Raw genomic sequence first — 19,507 nt, forward strand, 5'->3', positions numbered from 1 at the left:
TAAAATTTTTGTTTTTTATTCATTTATTTTTCAATTATTGTTTATTTTTCTTAATTGCTTCAAAACAAGGGGGTGGGAGAAACATAAATCCCATTTAACAAATAAACTTAGTGAAACAAAACAAGTTTCCACATTGACAACATCCAAAAATGTCTCATTCTGCATACTAGTCCAGCTCCTCTCTGCCCCATGAGTAGGGAAACATTCTTCATCATTGGTCTTTTGGAATCATGGCTGTTCATATCATTAATCATTGTTCTTAAATCTCAGAATTGTTTATTTTTATGAGATTATTACATAAATTGTTCCCTTGGTTTCATTTAATTTACTCTGTATCAATTCAGAGACATTTTTCCAGAAGTTCTCTGAAACAGACTTTTCATTTTGCATAGTATAACACTACTTTGTTACATTCACACCACAGCGATCTTCATGCTATCTAAATCCTGCTCCTTGAGTCTGGGAATTTTATCCTATAACTTTTGTTGATATACTAAAAAGAAATGTGGGGAAAGTTAACTTTGTAAAACACAAATGTCACTTTTGTTTCCTTGATTGGCCTTTCTGTAAGATTCTAGGCAAAGCATTCATACTGACTGATTACACCAATACACACTACATAACTGATCACACAAGCAGGGCTCAATGCTGTGTATGTGCTTTTAACTGAGAACTGCTGTGAGAACTTTTCTCCTTTAGCTCATTGCTCCATCCTTCTGACCCACTCACGTTCTTCTTTGCAGAGAAAAGTATTTAATTTTTTATGAGCCTGAGTCATGGAGAGAAAAGAACGGGAAGAATTCTAGAAAGGTGAATTGGAACCGTGCTTGCAAAAGTAAAATCCATTTTCAGGTTGCAATAAAAGTGTGGCGCCCCTACTTTTTACCCCTTTGCCTCCTCCCGCCTTACTGGTGCCCTTCCCCCTCTCAACCTCCCATCCCAACCCCCACTCCATTCTCTCAGTGTTCTCCCATAGCATCTCACTCTGATTTAGCCCTGCCAGTCTTCCCTTGCTCAGACCCGCCTGGCATCCCTTCGCCTGGCTCTCCCTTTCTTTCAGTCCCTCCTCTTCCTTCCACCTCCTCCCCCTCCCCCGCCTGCGGGCGCCGGGCGGTCCTCAGCTGAGCCAAGAATCTGGCCGGCCCCCTGGCCAACGGCGCTTTAGGCTTCAGCCTCTGGTGCCCTTCCCAAATCCTAATCGTCACCGCCCACAGAAGCCAATGAGCTCGGGCCGGCTCACGCAGATATACACACGAGATTCTTCCCCCCTTCTCTTTTCAGTCGGTTTAAAAAGCAAACGCTGTCCCGATTTGGAGCGATTTGGAATCTTGTCCTCTCCACGACTAGTCTTCCTTTCCTTTCCTCTTCTCGGGCGCGCTTGGTGCAAACAACTCAGCTCTCTGCAGCGGCCTCTCTTCTCTCTTCTGCTTTTGGAGACTAGGGAACCGCTAAATTCCCGAAGCCTCGCCTCCCAGCCTGCCCCAAACCCCGGGGCGCCTCTCAGATACCCGTTCTGTGCCCTGGACCAGCCGCTTCTCCTCGCCACATCTCGTTATCTGCAGCGCATCGCATCTTCCCCCTTCGGGCTGACCATGCCTGTCCGCGGTTTAGGGGCTGCGCTGTTGCCCTTGCTCCTGCTGCTGCAGCTCACTCCCGTGCCAGGCGCCGCCCAGCTCTCCAGGAGCCGCTACGAGGCTAGCCCCGTGGGCTGCCCTGAGCGCTGCGACCGCGCGCGCTGCGCCCCGCCGCCTGAAGACTGTGAGGGCGGCAACGTTCCGGACGCTTGCGGCTGCTGCCAGGTGTGCGGCGCCAAGGAGGGAGAGGCGTGCGGTGGGGGCGCTGGAGGCGAGAACCCTTGCGGCGAGGGGCTCCAGTGCGTGGTGCCCTTCGGGGTAGCAGCTTCGGCCACAGTAAGGAGGCGCGCCCAGGCCGGGCTGTGCGTCTGTGCCAGTAGCGAGCCGGTGTGCGGCAGCGACGCCAAGACTTATGGAAACCTGTGCCAGCTGAAGGCAGCGAGCCGGCGTTCCGAGAAACTCGGACAGCCTCCAGTCATCGTCATCCAACGCGGCGCCTGTGGCCAAGGTGAGCGCACGTCGGCTGGTGAGGAAGTGGGTGTATGTGTGTGGAGACTTGCCTTCTTGTTGCCCTCTGAAGTGGTAACTTAGATGTGTGGTTGCTTACCTCTGGTGTGTGTGAGTCCCCTGCTGTGACGTTAATGACCCTTTTATAGAACCATAGCCTTTGGGGCACTTATTAGGATTTAGGTATGTAGCTCAGTTTTCTGACTTTAAAAATAAGGAAACTGAGGCTCACAATATGACTTGGTATAAAGGTACCATAAATAGCAAGTTAGATTCAAACTCTGGTTCTCTAACTCCAAATCCAAGGTTCTTTCTACTCCTTTATTATTAACAATTTACATTTGCATAGCACTTTACAGTTTTCCAAGGCCATTCGAATCTATTATCTAATCTGACAAAAACTTTGGGAGGGGGTATGCCAGAAATTGAATTTATATTTTTCAGATGAGATTCAGAATTCATGTGACTTGTTCAGATTTACAATTAAGTGGTAAAGCCAATACTAGGATCCAAATATTTACTCCTGACTCCCACTGTGATGCTCTTCATCACACTGTCTCTTTTTTTAATGGGAGCAGAAGTGTTAACTTTTGAAATGGTGCCTTGGCAGGCTATGCCAGCATCTGTGGCATCAGCTTGGTAAGGGATAATGAGGAATGAAATGTCAATGGGGCAGGCTCATGGAGGAATGTGGAGGCTAAAAGAACAATTATAATTCCCATGGTTTCATTCAAAATGCTTCTCTCCATAGGTGAATTCATTTTTAAGGGGACACCAATTTAATGGTTGTGATAGATTCACAGTATTACCAGTGGTGCACTTGGCTGTTTTTAGTGTCCAAAAAAGAAAAGGAAAAATAAACTACCCATTTAGATAAGGAATTCCGGAATAGCCGATGTATAGAGAATTACTTGGGGAGAAGGGATGGATTTAACTCCTTGTTTTCAAAGTAATTTGAAACAGAAAACTTGGAGAAGAGACATGTTTTTTTTTTTTTTTTTTTAAACAAGGGGGTAGGAAAGGAATTTGAGAAGAGAAAGAGTTTATATTTCCAGGTGGGTTGTTAACATGAAGTGTTTCTTATAGGTTGGTGGTGGAAGGTGTAAGGAATCCTCATGGAAAAAAATCATAAGCAACATAGAGCTGGTGAGCCCTCCTCTGAAACCAGATGTTTCTAAATGAATAAAAGCTGCCAGTTTGAATACAATTTGGCAAAGACCTTTCTGCCATCACCCAGAGCCAGATTTTCTTGTACCAACAGTTAAGAAAGGGGGAGAGGGAAAGGAAATAAAAAGGAAGAGGATTTTATCCAAATTTTCTTTTTAGGAACATAGATACTTAAATATTATGACAAACCTGAGAAATCATCTTGGGAATGTCTTTTTTTTGGACCTATTTAATCACTTTATAAATAAGTATAAACTAATTCCTTCCCTCAGGGAGCTTACTGTCAGAGAGATAAGATGGATTCATGAAAGATAACCAATCAACCTAGGTGGTAAACTGTGTGATTAAAAAAAAAAAAAGACTGTGTGGTAACAGAAATTAAATACAAAAGGAGTTTAGGTGATGGAGAGAGAGCTGTGGGTGGATTACAGTTAAAAGGATGCTGGATTTCGAATCTGAAGACTAGGATTTAATTATTAGCTTCAAGCCTCAGTTTCTTAATATGTAATAATAAATATTTATCTAGTGCTTTAAAACTTGATATTTTAAGTCTCTTCTAGCATTACAAATCTGTTTTAGGGGGAGATTTTAGTTGAACTAAAAAGGAAGAGAAAAAGGAAGGACTTTCCAGAGGAGGGGAATAGTATAGAAAAAGGACTGTAAATGGGAAAGCACAAGAGATGTTTGTACACTAGAAACAGGGAGCAGACTAGTTTGGCTGAGCAGAAAGCAGTGGGTAGACCAGATCTGAATCTGGAAAGGTCTGCAGAGTTTGAATTGGGGATGGCTTTGAATTCCTGCCCAAGTAAAGATATTGGATCTGATCCTGGAGGCAGTGGGGTTATCAAAGATTCTTGAGCTGGGGAGTGACAGAATGAAAGTGATGTTTAGGATTAATCTGGCAAAGTACTTAGCAGCAGGGATAGGGGTGGGTGGGGCTTGGTGGGACCTGTGACCAGACTGAAGGAAATTGTAATAGTCTGAGTGTGAGGCAACAGTTTTTAAAAATATATTTTTAGAGAGCAAGCCAACTCTTACTGTTTGTATTTTAACTGCTCCAAGGCCTTAAAAGTCTCAAGGTAGCAACAGCAGTCAAGCTATTTCTAATTTATCCTCAGCTGGGAGTATTCACTTAACAAGCTTTGGAATTCATAAAGTTATTAACACTTGGAAAGTAGAAAGTGGCCACTTGGTTACCTAATTATCTTAAACAAGCACTGGTGACCTTGTCTGTCTGCAGCTTGGGAAAAGAGCTATTAACAAAGAGGCTGGAGAAGTGAGAAAGAATCAAAAGGACCTGGAAGCCCCAAGTAGTTGCTGTCTAGACTGTAAGTTCCCCAAAGGCATGGACATGCTTTCTGTCTTGTATAGGCAGGCAGGCATATCCTGTTAATTGGCAAGGTAAAGAGGAGACTATCACTTCTCCTGGAGCAATGTGATAAATGCATAGTCAAGGCTCCCATTCCAGCTGGGACTGGTTATCAAGTAGTAATTAGAGGTATTATTGGGAAGTAATATTGATCAGGACAATAACAACAACGACTAGCATTCATGTAGTGTTTTAAGGCTGCCGAAACCACTTGACATACATTTTGGCATTTGTTTGATCCTCCCAACATCCCTGGGTTCCTGCAGTTTGTTGGAGGTAGAATTTAAACTCGGTTGTCCAGAACTTCAATCTCACTCTTCCCACTGTAGAACTGCTGCCTCTTCTATCTTCTGCAGGGCCAGGGTTGGTATGTTTTCTTAGTCATTTAACAGAGGCAGCAAGATGATATTGGTGGAAAGGAGATGAGACTTAGAGTCAGAGGGCTGAAGTTTTATTCTCAGCCCTGCTGTGTATTCACCTTGTAATTCAGGGGGTAGCTCACCTAACCTTTCCTAGCATTTTTCTTATCAATTACAGTGGGGAAATAAAAATCCCTTGGCTATCTTCCTCATAGGGTTGTGAGGACCAAGTGAGATCTAGAATATCAAGGATGATGTCACCACAAAATGCCATATTAATGTTAGCTATTATTATGTAATTCCTAAATTTCAGTAATTCAGGGATATTTTTTATTTTATTGATTTCTGTACTCTGGGTCTTTTTTTTTTTTTAATTAAACCCTTACCTTCCATCTTGTAGTCAATACTGTGTATTGGCTACTACGAAATGGGGGTCAAGTGACTTGCCCAGGTTCACACAGCTGGGAAGTGTCTGAGGCCAGATTTGAACCTAGGACCTCCTGTCTCTAGGCCTGGCTCTCAATCCACTGAGCTACCCAGCTGCCCCTCTCTGTCTTCTTGTTGTTCAGTTGTGTCTGGCTTTTCCTGACCCCATTTGGGGTTTCTTGGTAAAAGATACTGGAATAGTTTGTCATTTCCTTCTCTTGCTCATTTTACAGATGAGAAAACTGAGGCCAGCAGGGTTAAGTTACTTGCCCAGGGCCACATAGCTAGAAAGTGTCTGAGGCCACTTCTGAACCTAGTACCTCCTGTTTCTAGGCCTGGCTCTCTATCTACTGAGCCATCTAGCTGCCTCCCTGCCACCAATCCTGCTTACTGCTAGTGCCTCCCCTATAATTCCCAATTTATTGTCTATATCTTGTTGTAGGTAGTTGTTGGCATGTTGTCTCCCCCATTAGACTTCGAGTTCCTTGAGAGCAGGGACTATCTTTTGCCTTCCTTTATGTCCCCAGCACTTAGCACAGTGCCTGGCACATAGTTGGCATTTAATAAATGCTAATTGACTTAGCTGAACTTAGCTAATTTGTCTCCCTAGCTTGGTAAGACTTGTGAGAACTTGTTCCCTGCTGGCATTGCCTTCAGGAACGTTCAGGGTCACCTCCTTTCCACAAAGAGGCATCACAGGAGGGCTTGAGTGAAAGATCATTGCTATTATTCTTAAATGTTTATTGAATGAGTCTGTTCTCCTGGTTATAGAAGATGGGGAGGCAGCATTTTGTAAAACCAAGAGAATTTCTACCCACTTCTAAGAGCAGCATGCATACAGAAATGCCTTCTTCATGCCAGGCACTGTGCTCAGTGCTAGGGATATAAAGAAAAATCAAAAAGAAAGAAGAAAAAGTAAATGATAAACACAGTGCTAGCTCTTGATGATCAAAATGAAGCTTGTCTTTCTTGCATTCTTTTCTGCTTTATTCTTGAAGAGAGAGTATATAAAAGGCCACCCTGAATTTTTCCTAGAGTATATTCCCCTAAAAGGACTCAAAGAGAAGGGAGGAAAGAAGGGAATTATGAATCTAAATATGAGAGATAATGGGGTGAAAAAGAAGAGAAAAAAAGAAGAAAAGAAGAGAAAAGAAGAAAGGATGAGGAGGGTCTGAGATACCTGAACTGTACTGGAACCTCCCAGGACACATGGTGAGCAATGGCAAGAGTGTTTCAGAGGAAAGGATTCTGTTTAGTCTCTAGGTATGTAATCCATTGGCAAGAGCAGTGATATGGTTAGTATTTGGTGAAAAGTAGAAGCATTGACCTTTGGGAGAATACATTGTCCTCATCTATACACCTTAATGGATCTTCTTTTCAGTTGCTCTCACTCCGTATTAGAGTTTTATAAATTAGTAATGGGCTTGAAAAAATATCCAGTGACATCTACTTTGTTGCTTTCGAAATAGCTACACCAATGCTCAAAATAACCATGTATTCAGTAAGCAATTATAAGGCATCATGAGCTAATTGTGGTCAGAAGCAGCAGGAGAGCCAGGAATTGTGGGCCAGTTTTTGATTTCTTTTCAGATTTATGTGATCCTAGACACCTCTGGGCTTCAAATTTGGTAAGTAAATTTTCCATGAGTTTATATTTCAAATGAATAAATAACGTTGATGCCCCTGTTTAGTTGTTTATTTTTTTTAACATGACATGTTACTGGTGGTGTTTAGGATTTCTTCGAGGACAGATGCTGAGTGAAGAATAGGTTGTACAATATAACTTTCAATATGATAGAAATAATGTATACCTAATGCTTTACTTCTGAAAAAATCTCAATGAGGTACAGATGAAGAATCAGAGATTAGGTGACTCTCCCAGAATTGCATATATCATGTAAATTACGAGGACCAGAGCCAAAATTTGAACTCTACTCATGGTCTACTAATTATATCCAATATTCGGTCCATTATACCATGATTCTTCTGTGGTAAGGATTGAATTAAATTAATTTTTTCTCTTCCCAAATTCAGACAACTAGGTGGCACAGTGGATAGAGTATCAGGCCTGGAGTCTGGAAGACCTGAGTTTAAAACAAACCTCAAACACTTATTAGCTTTGTGACTTTAAGCAATTCACTTAACCCTCTTTGCCTCAGTTTCCTCATCTGTCAAATAGGCTGGAGAAGGAAATGGCAAACCACTTCAGTATCTTTGCCAAGAAACTCCAAAAAAGTTGGACATGACTGAACAACAACAAATTCAAATTATATATAATATAATAAAATATAAATGTACATATTTTATATGCATAATATTATTATATATAATATATACCATATGTTATAAATACCATCTTATATAAATTACGTATTTATATGTTTTAGAAAGAGGCATGATTGTGACTTAATCTATAAAGACTGAGCCTTCATATCAGGAAGCCACATAGTAGGTGTATAACCATGGGCAAGTCAACCTTTCTGTGCTAAGACAAAAACTTGCAGAGATTTCAACAGTCATTGGAAAGAGGGAGTTTTCTAGTTCAGGAGTGCTTTATACTAATGAAATCACAAGTCCAGCCCTGATCTGAGCGGGTATGACTCATTTTCTGCCTTATTATGTTTTAAAAGATTCTCTGCTGGCAAGGTAATTTTTTGATTGAAGGCTCCCTTAAATTCCATGAGTTATGGTGACCATATTTTCCAAAACAAAAATCTGGACACATGGTCTGATTAGAGGATGTTCTACTTGCAAAGCCTCATTAAAAAGTATTGTATATTTTCTTGGCACTGGGAGGGACTCTAAGAAATTTGCGTATTTGGGATTATTGTAAACATGGGGAAAAGAATGCTGTAGCAGAGAGAACATTGGAATTGAAGTTAGGAGACATGAGTTCTAAATTTGTTTCTGCCACTTTCTAGGCTACATGGTTTTGGACAAGTCATTTCAAGAAGATGAGCTGTCACAGTTTACTTAGCTATGAAATGGATTTAGATGGATTAAACATTACCTATAGCTTATTCCTTCTGTAATGCAATATGATTTGAAGAGTCTGGATTCTAATTAAACAGAGAAGGAGGATGAATGAAAGGGAGATCTCCTTTGAGCAATGAATTATGCTCTCTTTCTGACCCAGAAACTATTTTGCCCAGTGACCCAGTTTCTCCAAAACCTTCTTTGCAGCTCCCTTTCTTGGTAATTAGTAATATGTGGATTACTTCTCCCTATAGGAGTTGCTGGGATGGTACTGAAGTCTGAAAGATGAGGGCTTAAGAAATACTGGAGATAATTGACATTTTTTTCTCAAAGAATGGCCCCCTCCTCCCTTGGCCCTCCTTAAAGACAGACAGCTTTGGGATTTTCAAATCTATCCTATGGATTTAGTAAAGACAGATGACTAAAGTAGCCTTTGGCAATCTTGTCAATTTAAGGTACCTTTAATTAGTTATAGAACACAGTTGTTTGTTTTTTTTAAGAAAGAAAAATAATCCCTTATCTCAGGGTACCAAACCTGGGATTTGAAAATCTTTTTCCTTCCTTTGTTCTTTTTTCTTTCCTTCATTCTCTCCTTCTTTCCCTTTCTTTGTTTCTTCAGCTTTAATTCTCTTTATAAGTTAATCTCTTTGTTTTAGTTCTATATAAATGTGCACAGGAAATTCTAGAACTTAATTCCTTTTACATTGAATAACAGGTTTACTCAAAGGTAGAGAAGATGGAGAATAGAAAAAGTTGGGAACTGTTACCCTATGGTCTAGAGGAGAACACAGAAATCAACATGAAATCAAAATCATGATTCCCTAGTGGTCTTAGATTTACTGTTGGAATCTCTGGTAGTTTCCAAATTTAATAATCAGTAATTCAACCAGCATTTATTAATCACCTACTCTCATGCTAGGTAACATGGTAGGTTCTGGGAAGACAAATGCAAAAAGTGAAATAATCTCTCCTCTGAAGGATTAATAATAACACTAATAATTGCTAGCATTTCTATAGTGCTTTAACATTTGTAAAGCACTTTACAAATATGATCTCATTTGATCCTCACAATGATTCTCTGAAGTGGGTGTCATTATTATCCCCATTTTGTAGATAAGATAATTGAGGCCAAGGTCACATGGATAGTATGTGTCAGAGGCAGGATTTTACCTCAGACTTTTCTGATTTGTTATACTACCTGACTGTCTATGATGAAGCTACATTCTAACCATAACTAATCAGCAAGTCTTGATCAGGCACGATTTTGGACATCATTTTCCAACCTTGGGGAACCCTTTCTGCTTGTTGTGTGACAAGGTTCTTCAGAGAGAACAGTGATCTGCTTATGATACACTCCCTTTTCAATTTTGTTATGGGAGGAGGTTTGATGTGGGCTTCATTTTTCCAGTATCCTCCAAGAACTGAGTCATCTTTGTTCCATGTAAATTGGAGAGCTTTCGGTAGGCTGCCAGTATCTTAAATGGCTAATCAATTCTCAGTGGGGGAGGGGAGGTGATGCTTACAGAAATTTCTGCCAATTTTGATCCAACTAGAAAATGACTGCCATCTGGAGACTACAGGAGAAGGCAGTAACATTCACTATTTCTTGGCAGAAAGGGAACCCTGAAGAGAAGATCCTTATTGGGTCACATCTCCCCACTAGTAAATTCCCCTTGGCAAAGTGTGGCAGTAACATGACCATTATAGGTGGAACTCTATCGAGACACCTACCAAGAAGTGAATGTGAATCAAAAGGTTAAATGATTAATTTTTTCTTGTTACTGGCATATCTTTGTGTCCTAGGATTTTTTTTCTTGACAGCACAAGGTTTAACAGTTCTTGATAGCTCTTTAAAAAAACCCCCAAACACCTTTATCTTCTGTCTTGGAAAGGACTAGGCAGTTGGGGTTAAGTGATTTGCCCAGGGTCACACAGCTAAGAAGTGTCTGAGATCACATTTGAACCCAGGACCTCCCATCTCCAGGCCTGGCTCTCTATCCACTGAGTAACCTTGCTGCCTCCTTGAGAGCTCTTTACTTTGTCAATTTTTCCTTAAGTTGTCTCTCTCATAGATGGTCAACCGAATAAAAGTAGGACTAGAATTAACCTAGGTCATCAAAAAAAGAGACATAATCAATCCCGTTTCTCAAAAAAAGTTAATAATTCATTGATTCATAATTCAAGTTCATAACATCTACCAAGTAGAGTGTTGTAGGAATTAAAGTGCCAGGAGATCTGGGATCCCGTTTTATCCTGGATGACTTTGAGGAAGTCATTTTGGGTAGAATGAGAGGTTTGGACAAGGTAATCTCTAAGGTCCCTTCTCAGTGCTAAAGATCTGTGATCCAATGAAAAGTCCTTTCATTTGACAATAATCTCTTGGTTGAGAATAAGGAGGGCCAAAACCACAAACTTGTAAGCAAAAGGAAGAACATCAGAGACATCATTTGGGAAGTTCCAACCTCAAAGTCCCTGAAGCTGTTTGCCTAGTGAGGGCTATGATTTTCCATGCTGCCTTTAAAAAGGAAAAAAGAAAAGAAAAGAAAAGAAAAGAAAAAATAGCTGAAGTGGCTTTTAAAAATTCCTTGACCTGAAAGACTCTTAAAAAGCTATCAGTCTATGGGCTAACTCTGCCTCCCCCTCCTCAAAAAAAGTTCTAAGCACAAAAAAATGTCAGTGAACCATAATTACAGTGTTATGCTGGAGAAGAATAATCAGCACAAGAATTATAATGAATATAATAAAATGAGTGAATCAGGGCAGAAATGTTTCAAGTTTTTTTTTATAACCTCATCAGTCTTTATTTGGGACAGAATGACCAACCTCTTAAGCCACTGAAAGCCATGATGACCAATAAGAAAGCAGTCTTAAACTGGAGTAACTACTATAGGATAAAAGTCACTCTTTACTCAGTTATTAAATCATCTTCTCCAGCTTACAAGTCTTTCCAGTTAGTGGTTTTTTTTTTTTTACTTTGGAAAGACGAAATATAATATGATGATCCATAGAAGGAAAAAGGCAAATCTAACTGAATTACGCTTTGGGAGCATGGTAGGGTTCGAACAGAATCAGAGAATATTTGAGCTGGAAGTCTTAAGATCATTTACTTCCACTGCTTCTTTTTATATTTGGGGAAATTGAGTTCCAGAGAAGGTGACTTGCCCTTGGTCACACAGAACTAGTCAATGCATAGAGCCAGGGTAAGAACTTATGTCCGATGGCTCCCTGTCTCCCCTGAATGGCTGTTACCCCAATGCAGGCATAAGCTTGTTCAGGATGAATATTCACTAAATTTGATGGAAGAATATAGTGCAATAGTATTGTCATTTTCCTTTTTATTTTCTTTTATCATGTTAACCTGAGAATGGTTTTCCATCAGGTTCCCTGAAAGGTATTTTTGAACTCTTATATTGCTATGATTTTTCTCTTAAATAATTGATTCTTACAAGGAAGTAAATGAATGTAGCATTAAAAATGAGACCATTTTGGAGAAATGGGAATTATGCATCAGAGAGATAAAAATAACTACTCTTACAATTTGTTAAATCACAGAATGTTAGAGATGAATGAGACCTTCAACACTTTCTAAAGCAATCTAGTTTACATATTTGGAAATTAATGCCCAGAAAGGGGAAGCAACTTGCCTATGACCATACTAGGTGTAACCTTGTATGACTCTAGGCAAGTCACTTAAACTGTGTTTGCCTCAGTTTCCTCAACTATAAAATGAGGTTAAAACTGGCACCTAACTTACAGGGTCATTGTGAAGATCAAATGATAATATTTATAAAGCACATAGCACAGTGCCTGGAACATAGTTGTTCCTGTTCTTGTTGAGTCATGTCTGACTCTTTGTGACTTCATGGCTCAAAGCTATCCCTGCAGTTTTCTTGGCAGGGATACTGGAATGGTTTGCCATTTTCTTCTCCAGTGGATTCTTTTGATGAGCAATCAGAGATTATGTGACTTGCCCAGAGTCAAATAGCTAGGATGTGTCTTGGGCTGGATTTGAACTCAAGTCTTCCAGTCTCCAGGCCAAGTGCTCTTAATCATTGAGCTATAGCTGCCTCTTGGCACATAGTAGGTGCTGTATAAATGCTTAGTCCCTTCTTTTCCCTGTAGTGGAAGAGCAGGAACAGGAACCCATTCCTTCTGACCCCTATTAGACTAAGAAGATTGCTTCCACTGCACCACCCTGGTTTTAATTGTTTTTGAGCTGATTACTTGAGCCAGAAATTACTTCTGCATCTTCCTGCCTTTTGCTAACTTCCCGATTCATTTCCCTGCCCTCCCCCCCACCTCATCGTCTTCTTTTCTAAATCTTTTTCTTTGCCCCAAGAATGTCTTATCTGTCAAACTATTCTCCTTCTACCTGTAACTCTGGTTCCTCACCATTCCTCAGCTGCACTCTGACTCCTGGCTTTATCTTTGATTACCTTGGTGACCTTTAGCAACTTCCTTTAGACTTATGGCCTCAAGTTCCTCATTTGTAATATTCATGGTTTGAATCAGACCAAGGTTCTAAATATTTTGGGGTCTTGGATCCCTTTGTGTCTGGGGAATCCTTGTCAGTATAGTTTTTAAATGCATATAACAAAATATGTAGGATTAAAAAGGACACCAATAAAATTGAAATAAAGACATAATTTATTACTCATGAAAGTTCCTGGACCCTTGCAACCTATTCACAGATCCTCAAGTTAAGAACTTTTGGATTAGCCAGCTCAGAAGCCTATGATCCTTCTTTGGACGTGTAAGGCTTCAGTGTTAGGCCTTGGTATTTCTAACATCACCCTGTTTGCATTCTTTCCCTTCCTCTTTTCACAACACCCTGCTCTCCCTAGTTTCTTCCCTTTCACTTGATCCAGGATCCTTATTCCTTCCCCAGAGTTACTGATCCTTACTTTATCCAATCCCCTTAGGCAATTGATGTGTCTGGAGTTTCAGGCATCTTGCTCTGGGCCACTTTGCTTAAGGAAAGAGAATTCCAGAGGGAGGCTGAATGATTTTGGCAGAGCAGCCTAACAAGGAGTAGCCAGAGCAGGAAGACTGCTTAGCTGAGAAATCTGGGAAGGTCAGGAACTGAGCCAGATGCTTATCAAGGGGAAAGTTGATAGTGTTTTTGTGAACTGAGCTTTCAGCTGTTTCCCTGAAGATAATAATAGATACATCATGTTTGGCTTTGGTGGAGATTTTTGAAAAGAACTCGTATAGGTAAACTTGATGTGAAAACTTTAAAAAAACATTAACTATGTCAAAAAAGACATTAAAAAGCAGCAATCCTTTTCCATCACTTTCCATCACCTTAATGAGGAAAATGATATTGAAGGAGAGCCTGAGTCCTGAATTTCATTCTTCTCTTGGCTCTGATTCTGTCCAAGTCTGTGTGACTTTGGATAACTGTCTTCCTATCTCTTAATTTCAGTTTTTTCCTCGGTGACATGGGGATAATGGCACCTACTCTCCTGACCTCACAGGGTCAAATATAGAGTCTCTTTGCAAGCACTTTTGAAACCACAGACTGACCATTTGAAGTTAAGTTCTACAATAATATGACTTGTTTTTAAGTATAGAGCGCGGGTGAGTGGCAAGACCCAGGGCTCCATAGTTTACATCAGTTTGTCAAATGGGGGTGATGCAGGCCAGATGGCATAGAAGCAAAAAGTCATGGTGGTATCCCATCTGACAGGAACAAATGGAATGGGTCACTCCATTCTCATCTAAGCCTTGGGAGTGGTCAAATAGCCTAAATGGGTTCTGGGTCACTAAGGAAAGGAATGAGAGAAAAGCATTCCCTTTTTGTCTATGAAAGATAAGGGGGCTGAAGAATAGAACCAAGCTGTGACTCCAGTACCAGTAACTGGTCTATAGAGATTTGTCATCTGTCTGCCCAAGTTGCAGCTAATTAGTATCGATTCTGAGTTTTATTCCCTGTCTGTCCAGTCAAACTTTTTAGGTCTTCTTTCCCTCAGTTTATTTCATTTGCCTTTTGTTCTTTGTATAAGGTTTGGGCAGAGTCTCTGAATGAAGTATATTCTCTTATTTCATCAAATAAATAATATAGAAATTTGTAATTCAGTTCTACAATCTGGCACGTGGTACATTTCTCCGGTGAAGCTCACTGAGTTGTCTGTGAGGCATGACCAGAAAGAGCCCACAGTACTGGAAATAGAGACCACTTTTCTCTCTTTTCTTCCCCATTTAAGCTATTATACAGGAATTAAAACAAACAAACAAACAAAAACAAATAAAAAACTTATTGTTAATTCCTTTTTGACCAAAGTGGGCCAGAAATAGGACTAGAACAGAATGGCCATCTTTACTTTAATTTTAAAGGTCTGTGGTCTAAAGGCCTCTGGCTAAGAGAGGTTTTTCTTCAGAGATGTGTATTAAGTGCCTCTAACATTCAAGACTGAGCCTTGTCCTGAAAAGTATCTTCCCCTCTTCATCCTTTACATCCTTGGATTTGTGGCCCATGTCACAAGGAGAGAAGGGCTCTTTTAGGGCTTGGCCCACATCTTTGGAATTTTCCAGCTCATGTCCTACTTGGAACATTGCAGGATGGTCCAGGGGCCCACATTTTGGCCATCGTCTCCCCACTCCACCACTCGCATCCAATTACCACAGAATTTGCAGTTGCAGCACTGATTAGGATGGGGGTTGGTTTCCTGGTATGTGTGAGCCTTGCTTCTGTTTTCCGTTTTTTCCCTGCCCTAAACTGTTTTGGGGCCAGACATTTTGACCAGTTTCCTTGGAATTTACATTATGAGGCAGACAGAATACAGTCACTCTATCTGAAAGTGAGGCAGAATGAATTTTGTAGGCAGCGTCCATTGGCTCGTTATTTCTGTAGCACAGTAGACAATCCTCCCCCAGAGCAGTAGTTTTTGCACAGAGGACAATACTATCCTCACTTCACACCTCATTATTTCTAGTGACAAATTTAAATCTATTTCTTCTTTGAGTTCTAAACTCTGTTTCCTGAGATATGACCCACAGGGAGAGGGTGGTCAAAGCTCATTGGAGGAGGAGTTCTAGGCTAAACAACAGGTTCTATGTGCATCTGAGCATTCATGTCTTCCCAAATAGCTCATTTTAAATGCAACTTTCCTGGTTCATCATCCTCTCCTCCCCCTTCCCCCATCTGATCTGGCCTTTTCTCCTTTGGCTTCTCACAATAATTCTTGTATCTAAGCACGAAATCCCACAAAACAGGCTTTTCTTTTTAGTAAACATCATCTTTGCTCTCACTGAATATGTCCCATTGCCTCTCTCTACCAGCTGCACAGTTATCTTATAAAAGGGGCCAGTGTCAGGTTTAAGTTAGCATTCTAACCGCTGTTCCTGTTGTTCATGTGTACCCTAACTTCCCCATAGCCAACTAACCTCTGCTCTCCTGGTTTGTATCCAGGAGGTCTATTTGTCCCTTCATATAACCCCAACTCTTTTTTTCATTCCCGATTTCTCTTCCCTTCTCCTTTTCGTTTTCTCCAATTCACTTTTATTTTCTTCATTCCTTTTTACTCTCTATAGCTCAAGCCTGAGTCACATAGTGACCAGACAGGCATTTCTTGGACCTGTTAGGGCTAAGAAGATTCCTGAACCTGGGAGACATTTTGGTTTAGTAGGCAGTGGAATGAGCTTTGAATCAGGAAATCTGAGTCCACCTTGTAAGTTGCTAATAAATGCCCCAGGGACATATGCTTGATCCTGTAATGTTTAAAATTTTTATTATTGAATTGGTTAAAGGCATGTAGCACATGCTTATAAAACTTGCAGATGGACAAAGCTAAGAGGGATAACCATGCTTTGGGTATTAAGCAACTAATAAATGTTTATGTTGAATGAACTAGCTGGTGGGAACCTTGAGGAAGTACTATCATTCAGAGCTTAATTTTTCTGTAAATGAAAACAGGTTGAATTAGGTGATTCAAGGTCCTGAGAATTACAGAATGGTAAAACTGAGAGGAGCCAGAGAAATCAACTGGTTGATTTCTCACATTTCACATTTCACAGTTGAGAAACCTAAAGGTCAGGCAAGTAAAGCAATTTGTTCAAGGTCAAAAAGCCAGGAAGTAGCAGAGTTGGGACAAGAATCCTTTTTTGGACCTCCCAAATCCAGTACTTCCTGGACTTTTTTTTTTTTTTTTTTTTTTTACTGTGCCACTTTGTTTAGTGAATCTCTGTTCAATGAATGAATTGAGGAAAAAGATGGCCTGCTTCCTGTTCATGGTGTAATGGAAAGAACAGTAGACATGGAGTCCAAAGTCCTGGGAGTTCTGGTCTCAAACTTGCCACTTGCTGTATGACTTTCCAAAAACCACTTTAGCATGATAAACCTTGGGCTTATTATCAGCATAGTAGGATTAATAATACATGCACTGCATTACCTCTGTCTTACAAAGCCATTATGAAGATAAATCAGATAGTATATTCAGACATATTTGTAATACTTGGCAACTGTAAAACCATGAACTTGAATTAGATTCCTGCTTGAGTTCTAGAATATACTGTTGAAAGGGATAATTAATGGATATCTAGAAAAGGAAGTAGTAATCACAAAAAAGTCAGCATCAAGCATCAGCTGGTCACACCAAGCCAATCTCCTTTCCTTTTTCTATAGATAAGCTAGGGAAAGTTGTAGAATTTATCTAGATCTTAGCAAAACACTTGACAAGTTTTTCATGCTCTTCAAGATAGAGACTAGGTCAGGGATCCTAAACCTGGAGGTCTGGGTGTTTTTTTAAAAATAAATTTCGATAACTATTGTAATATGATTAGATTTCCTCGTATTTTATTTCATACATTTAAAAACATTATTAGCAAGTCCACAGAGTCTTTAGACTTAATCAGATTGCCAGGAAGGGCCATGAAACCCAAATGAGGTTAAGATCTGCCCTGGGAACATATTTGTTGGATCCTGTAATGCTTAAATTTTTTATTATTAAATTGGTTATAGACATGTGTCACATGTTTATAAAACTTGCAGATGACACAAAGCTAGAAAGGATCACCATGTGTTGGGGGATGCATTCATGAATTCCCAAAGATCTAAACAACCTAAAGCGTTGAGTCAAATACAATATAATGAAATTCAACAAGGATAAATGTGAAGTATTACACACAAAGTATGGAAGGCATGGCAAGAGAAGAATTATTCTGAATAAGATATGAAGGAGATTAATGGACTTCAAGTTGTATATGTCAGTGGTATGATATGACAGCCAAAAATATAATGAAATTGGGATCCATTGAGGGAGGTGTAGTATCCAGGACTAGGAAGGTGATAGTCTTGCTGCACTCTTGCCCTTAACAGACCACATCTGACATATTATTTTTGGTTTTGGGTGCCATATTTTAAGAAATACATTCATAAATGGGAAAATTTCTAGAGATGAACAACCAAGATTGCAAAGTGTCTTGAGGTTGCAGTGAAGAAGGTCTGCTGAAGAAACTAGATATATTTAACCTGGAGGATAGAAGATTTAAAGGGACATGATACCTGTTTTCAATTATTTGAAGAGCTATCATATGGGAAGAAGTAGATGGAGGAAGTTTTTGGCTCCATATAAAGAAAAGTCCTTTGGAGCTCTTGAATGGGCTGCCATAGGAAGTAGGTCAGTCTCCTCTTGCTGGAGGTCTTAATAGAAAGGCAGAAAAGCAGGGAGAGAAGATATGGGAAGAGAAGATTCTTGTTTAGGTATGAGTTGAACTAGCTGGATGGTCTCTGACTTATCTTCTAACTCTTGGAGTCTCTGATTAATAATAATAATGATAACTAGCATTTACATTGCACTTTATATATTTAACTCATCTGATCCTACATTAATCCTGTTTGGTAGATGCTTTTACTGTTTCTATTTTACAAATTAAGAAAATGAGGTACAGAGATTTAATTTACTTGCCCAGATTCATATGACCATTAAATGTCTAAGGTAGGGTTCAGACTCAGATCTTTCTGATTTTAAGCCCCTGTTCTATCCTCTGTGCAACTTTTTATGTTTGGGATGTACATTCCTTCTTTACTCTCACTTATCTACCTGTTTGAATCTACTCATCCTTCAAAGTGAGCTCAAGTATTTTCCCTTCTGTGAAATCTGCCTTGAGTCTCCAAGATGGAAATAATTTACTTTACTCTCCTTAAATATTTATTTTTCTTTCTAGACATGGGACACAGCTTGTACAAAGGGAATAGGAAAGGAGATATGGCATTGGATATATGTAATTAATTTTTATCAATTACATGTAATAAATTTCCACATTAATTTTCTGAAGTTACATGAACCAAATTATCTCCCTTCCTTCTCTCTCCCTTCTCAGAGCTGTCAAGCAATTCAATCTGGGTTATGCATGTATTATCATGGCAATGTATACGTGTATCAACAAGGAAACCACTTTGACTTTAATGCATAATACAGGGCAAGAAGAATGCATAATCAGCCTGAAAATAGATTGGGTGGAGAAGAGTTTGTCTTAAAGGCATAGGAGGGAGCTACTGCATCTCTATGTACAGAATGGATTGGAGAGGGGAGACTCTAGCAGCAAGGAGACCAGTTAGGAGGCTCTTGTGATATTACTGGTGAGCGATTATAAGATTGTATGAGAAGAGAAGGAGGATGGCCATGAGTTTTTTAGGAGATAGAATTTACAAGACCTGGAAACTGATGGGATATGGTGGATGTGAGTAAATGTGAAAGATTGAGGATGATTATTTTTCTTATTATCTTGGGTGATCTAATGAATGATAGCTGACCTGAACAGAAATAAAAAAGTCTGAAAGAGGATGGGTATAAGGAGAAAGATAATTGAATTTGGTTTTGGACATGTTGTAATTGAGATGCTAATGAGATACCTAGTTCAGTTGAAAAGGGAAAACTGGATAGAGATCAGGAGACAGATGATGGCTGGATTCATAAATTTGGGATTTAGTTGATGGGTATTTTTTGGGCTGCTACTCTATGCCAGGCCTGGGGATACAAAGACAATAGTGAAACAATCTGTGCCCTCAAGGAGCTTACATTTTAGTAGAGGAGAAAATTTATCATTGAATCCATGGATTTCACAGAGAATGTAGAGAACCTGGGACAGGGCCCTTTGATATACACACAGACCAGTTGAGAAATAGATGA

At 39.8% G+C, this 19,507-nt stretch overlaps 1 protein-coding gene across 2 annotated transcripts in view; it reads left to right on the plus strand.

The window, feature by feature from the left end:
- Nucleotides 1-1,292: 1,292 nt before the first annotated feature.
- HTRA1 (HtrA serine peptidase 1) overlaps nt 1,293-19,507 on the plus strand; it is a 76,744-nt gene continuing 58,529 nt past the window's right edge. Inside the window, exons 1-2 of one of the 2 annotated variants that reach the window (XM_044665654.1) lie at nt 1,293-1,880; nt 1,929-2,082. In XM_044665654.1, coding sequence (XP_044521589.1) covers nt 1,593-1,880; nt 1,929-2,082 — 442 coding nt within the window. In that variant the 5' untranslated portion in view covers nt 1,293-1,592. Of the gene's footprint in view, nt 2,083-19,507 lie in introns of both variants that reach the window. The other variant, XM_044665653.1, reaches the window with a different exon arrangement.

This window comes from Gracilinanus agilis, chromosome 2, assembly GCF_016433145.1.
Source record: "Gracilinanus agilis isolate LMUSP501 chromosome 2, AgileGrace, whole genome shotgun sequence".
In the NCBI taxonomy this organism is placed as follows: Eukaryota; Metazoa; Chordata; class Mammalia; order Didelphimorphia; family Didelphidae; genus Gracilinanus; species Gracilinanus agilis.